General features: G+C 45.2%; 1 protein-coding gene across 1 annotated transcript; it reads right to left on the reverse strand.

Moving 5' to 3' along the window:
• Positions 1–3,008: 3,008 nt before the first annotated feature.
• On the reverse strand, positions 3,009–3,758 carry LOC127337356 (uncharacterized). The gene has a single exon (XM_051364239.1). It carries the CDS (start codon positions 3,756–3,758, stop codon positions 3,009–3,011), a length of 750 nt encoding a protein of 249 aa, XP_051220199.1.
• Positions 3,759–4,202: the final 444 nt, after the last annotated feature.

Here is a 4,202-nt window from a genome sequence, read left to right on the forward strand (position 1 = left end):
TTCATTGTTGAATTTCATGTGAGTTGCTATGCATGTCCGTCTTGTCTGAAGTAAGAGAGATCTACCACCTTATGGTTAAGCATGCATATGTTAGAGAAGAACATTGGGCCGCTAACTAAAGCCATGATCCATGGTGGAAGTTTCAGTTTTGGACAACAATCCTCAAATCTCAAATGAGAAAATTATTAATTGTTGTTATATGCTTATGCATAAAAGAGGAGTCCATTATCTGTTGTCTATGTTGTCCCGGTATGGATGTCTAAGTTGAAGAATAATCAATAGCGAGAAATCCAATGCGAGCTTTCTCCTTAGACCTTTGTACAGGCGGCATAGAGGTACCCCTTTGTGACACTTGGTAAAAACAATGCATTGTGATTGTCTGGTAGTCCAAGCTAATTAGGACAAGGTGCGGGCACTATTAGTACACTATGCATGAGGCTTGCAACTTATAAGATATAATTTACATGATGCATATGCTTTATTACTACCGTTGACAAAATTGTTTCATGTTTTCAAAATCAAAGCTCTAGCACAAATATAGCAATCGATACTTTTCCTCTATGGAGGACCATTCTTTTACTTTCAATGTTGAGTCAGTTCACCTATTTCTCTCCACCTCAAGAAGCAAACACTTGTGTGAACTATGCATTGATTCCTACATACTTGCTTATTGCACTTATTATATTACTCTATGTTGACAATATCCATGAGATATACATGTTACAAGTTGAAAGCAACCGCTGAAACTTAATCTTCTTTTGTGTTGCTTCAATACCTTTACTTTGAATTATTGCTTTATGAGTTAACTCTTATGCAAGACTTATTAATGCTTGTGTTGAAGTGCTATTCATGAAAAGTCTTTGCTTTATGATTCACTTGTTTACTCATGTCATATACATTGTTTTGATCGCTGCATTCACTACATATGCTTTACAAATAGTATGATCAAGATTATGATGGCATGTCACTCCAGAAATTATACGTGTTATCATTTTACCTGCTCGGACGAGCAGAACTAAGCTTGGGGATGCTGATACGTCTCCGACGTATCGATAATTTCTTATGTTCCATGCCACATTATTGATGTTATCTACATGTTTTATGCACACTTTATGTCATATTCGTGCATTTTACGGAACTAACCTATTAACAAGATGCCGAAGTGCCGATTCTTTGTTCTGCTGTTTTTGGTTTCAGAAATCCTAGTAAGGAAATATTCTCGGAATTGGACGAAATCAAAGCCCAGGGGCCTATTTTTCCACGAAGCTTCCAGAAGTCCGAAGGAGAGACGAAGAGGGGCGACGAGGGGGCCACACCCTAGGGCGGCGCGGCCCCCCTTGGCCGCGCGGCCCGGTGGTGTGGGGCCCCGTGCCGCCTCTGGACCTGCCCGTCCGCCTACAAATAGCCTCCGTGACGAAACCCCCGCACCGAGAGCCACGATACGGAAAACCTTCCCGGAGACGCCGCCGCCGCCGATCCCATCTCGGGGGATCCAGGAGATCGCCTCCGGCACCCTGCCGGAGAGGGGAATCATCTCCCGGAGGACTCTACACCGCCATGGTCGCCTCCGGTGTGATGTGTGAGTAGTCTACCCCTGGACTATGGGTCCATAGCAGTAGCTAGATGGTTGTCTTCTCCCCATTGTGCTATCATTGTCGGATCTTGTGAGCTGCCTAACATGATCAAGATCATCTATCTGTAATTCTATATGTTGCGTTTGTTGGGATCCGATGAATAGAGAATACTTGTTATGTTGATTATCAAAGTTATATCTATGTGTTGTTTATGATCTTGCATGATCTCCGTTACTAGTAGATGCTCTGGCCAAGTAGATGCTTGTAACTCCAAGAGGGAGTACTTATGCTCGATAGTGGGTTCATGCCTGCATTGACACCTGGGACAGTGACAGAAAGTTCTAAGGTTGTGTTGTGCTGTTGCCACTAGGGATAAAACATTGATGCTATGTCTAAGGATGTAGTTGTTGATTACATTACGCACCATACTTAATGCAATTGTCTGTTGCTTTGCAACTTAATACTGGAAGGGGTTCGGATGATAACCTGAAGGTGGACTTTTTAGGCATAGATGCAGTTGGATGGCGGTCTATGTACTTTGTCGTAATGCCCAATTAAATCTCACTATACTCATCATGATATGTATGTGCATGGTCATGCTCTCTTTATTTGTCAATTGCCCAACTGTAATTTGTTCACCCAACATGCTGCTTGTCTTATGGGAGAGACACCTCTAGTGAACTGTGGACCCCGGTCCAATTCTCTTTACTGAAATACAATCTACTGCAATACTAGTTCTACTGTTTTCTGCAAACAATCATCTTCCACACAATACAGTTAATCCTTTGTTACAGCAAGCCGGTGAGATTGACAACCTCACTGTTTCGTTGGGGCAAAGTACTTTGGTTGTGTTGTGCAGGTTCCACGTTGGCGCCGGAATCCCTGGTGTTGCGCCGCACTACATCCCGCCGCCATCAACCTTCAACGTGCTTCTTGGCTCCTCCTGGTTCGATAAACCTTGGTTTCTTTCTGAGGGAAAACTTGCTGCTGTGCGCATCATACCTTCCTCTTGGGGTTCCCAACGAACGTGTGAGTTACACGCCATCAACAGCGCACTTCACAAAAGTTGTGGCGCTTAGGCAACTTGCTTGGTTTCCGCGACGACGAAATTGCTACATCATCTTCTGAAGAATAACGTCGCGGTGCGGAGGTATGGACACTTTTGTTGCCGTAAAGCATATGCTTAGTAATTTCAGTTTTTCCTGACCATTTGTTCATGTTTGGCAAGATTCCTGACGACGGCAATCAGACTCAAGCTCAGAAGGACCCGCATTTCAGAAGGTCTGCTTACCAATTGAAGCCTAGGGGCAAGGCTCCGAACCGTTACACTCCAGACGATTATGTGAACCGAGGAAAGAAGGTTGTGTTGAGTCCGGTGAGGAGCCACCGCGGAGATCAGCTTTGAGGAAGATGAGGAACGACGAGCCATCATCTTCAGAGGAGGAAGAGCAGGAGGAAGAAGAGCAACCACCGCCACGGGTGGGCCTCCGGAAGCACATTGTTGAAGCATTCAGCCATGTTGCTTGTCATTTGACCATATCTCCTCCCATCCTCATCATAAGCTCGTGCCCACTTTGAGTTAAATATAAGGTGCCTCTGTAGAAACTCAAAACCACCCGCGTTGAGCTCTTTGTGTTTCAGCAAGCCATTGTATAGGTTTGCGAAGCGGCGCTCGGAGTAAGCGAGGCAACAATCTTGAAGAAGGTCAGACAACTCTTTATTCTTACATGGCCGGTAGAAGTTTGCACAAAAATGCCTCATGCACCATCGGTAGTGCACGGGAGCATGCCCGTGAATGTCAAGCTCCACCGCTTTGAGAATTCCTTGATGACGATCCGAGATAACACACACTTTCTTTGAGGGTGGTATGACCCTCGTCCTCAATATATGGAAAAACCATACCCAGTTATCATTGTTCTCAACCTCTACCAATGCAAAAGCCAATGGTACTAAACGGTTGCTCGCATCATTTGCTATTGCCACCAATAGTGTGCCCTTGTACTGCCCGGTCAAGAAGGTACCATCGACGGTGATGATCGGCCTACAATGTTCGAATGCCCTCGTGCATTGCTCGAATGACCAAAATGCATGATGAAATACCCTCGCTCTTTTACCGTCATGCAATGTCATTTTGGTACTAGAAGGCTCCACCACATGAACCATGCCCGGGTTAGTAGCGGCCATCGCTAACAACAACCTAGGGACTCGGTTGTATGCTTCCTCCCAATCACCGTACACCATCTTGAACGCGGCTTGTTTGGTCTTCCATGCCTTCCCATACTTGACGTCGTAGTCAAAGCAGGATTTCACCGTATCTTGCACGGACATAATTCTCATGGTTGGAAGTGATGATATCTCAGCCGAGAGTTTGGATGCAATGAACTCGGATGTGAGTTGACGGTGATCTGGCAGCGCATCCTTGCCATCAAGCTTCATCCCCGGCACACGTGAGTGGCTACACAACTTGTTATGTGCCAAGAGGGTCCTTTTTTGAAAGGTCTTGCACGGATAACCCATGGGCACCTTTTATCTACACATTTTAGCGTGTACCGCATTTCAAGTCCGAGTGAATAACGGTGTAAGGGCGATGATGCTTAATCGAGAACTCCTTCAACCATACCTTTGTAA

The sequence above is a fragment of the Lolium perenne genome, chromosome 1, assembly GCF_019359855.2.
Source record: "Lolium perenne isolate Kyuss_39 chromosome 1, Kyuss_2.0, whole genome shotgun sequence".
Classification (NCBI taxonomy): Eukaryota; Viridiplantae; Streptophyta; class Magnoliopsida; order Poales; family Poaceae; genus Lolium; species Lolium perenne.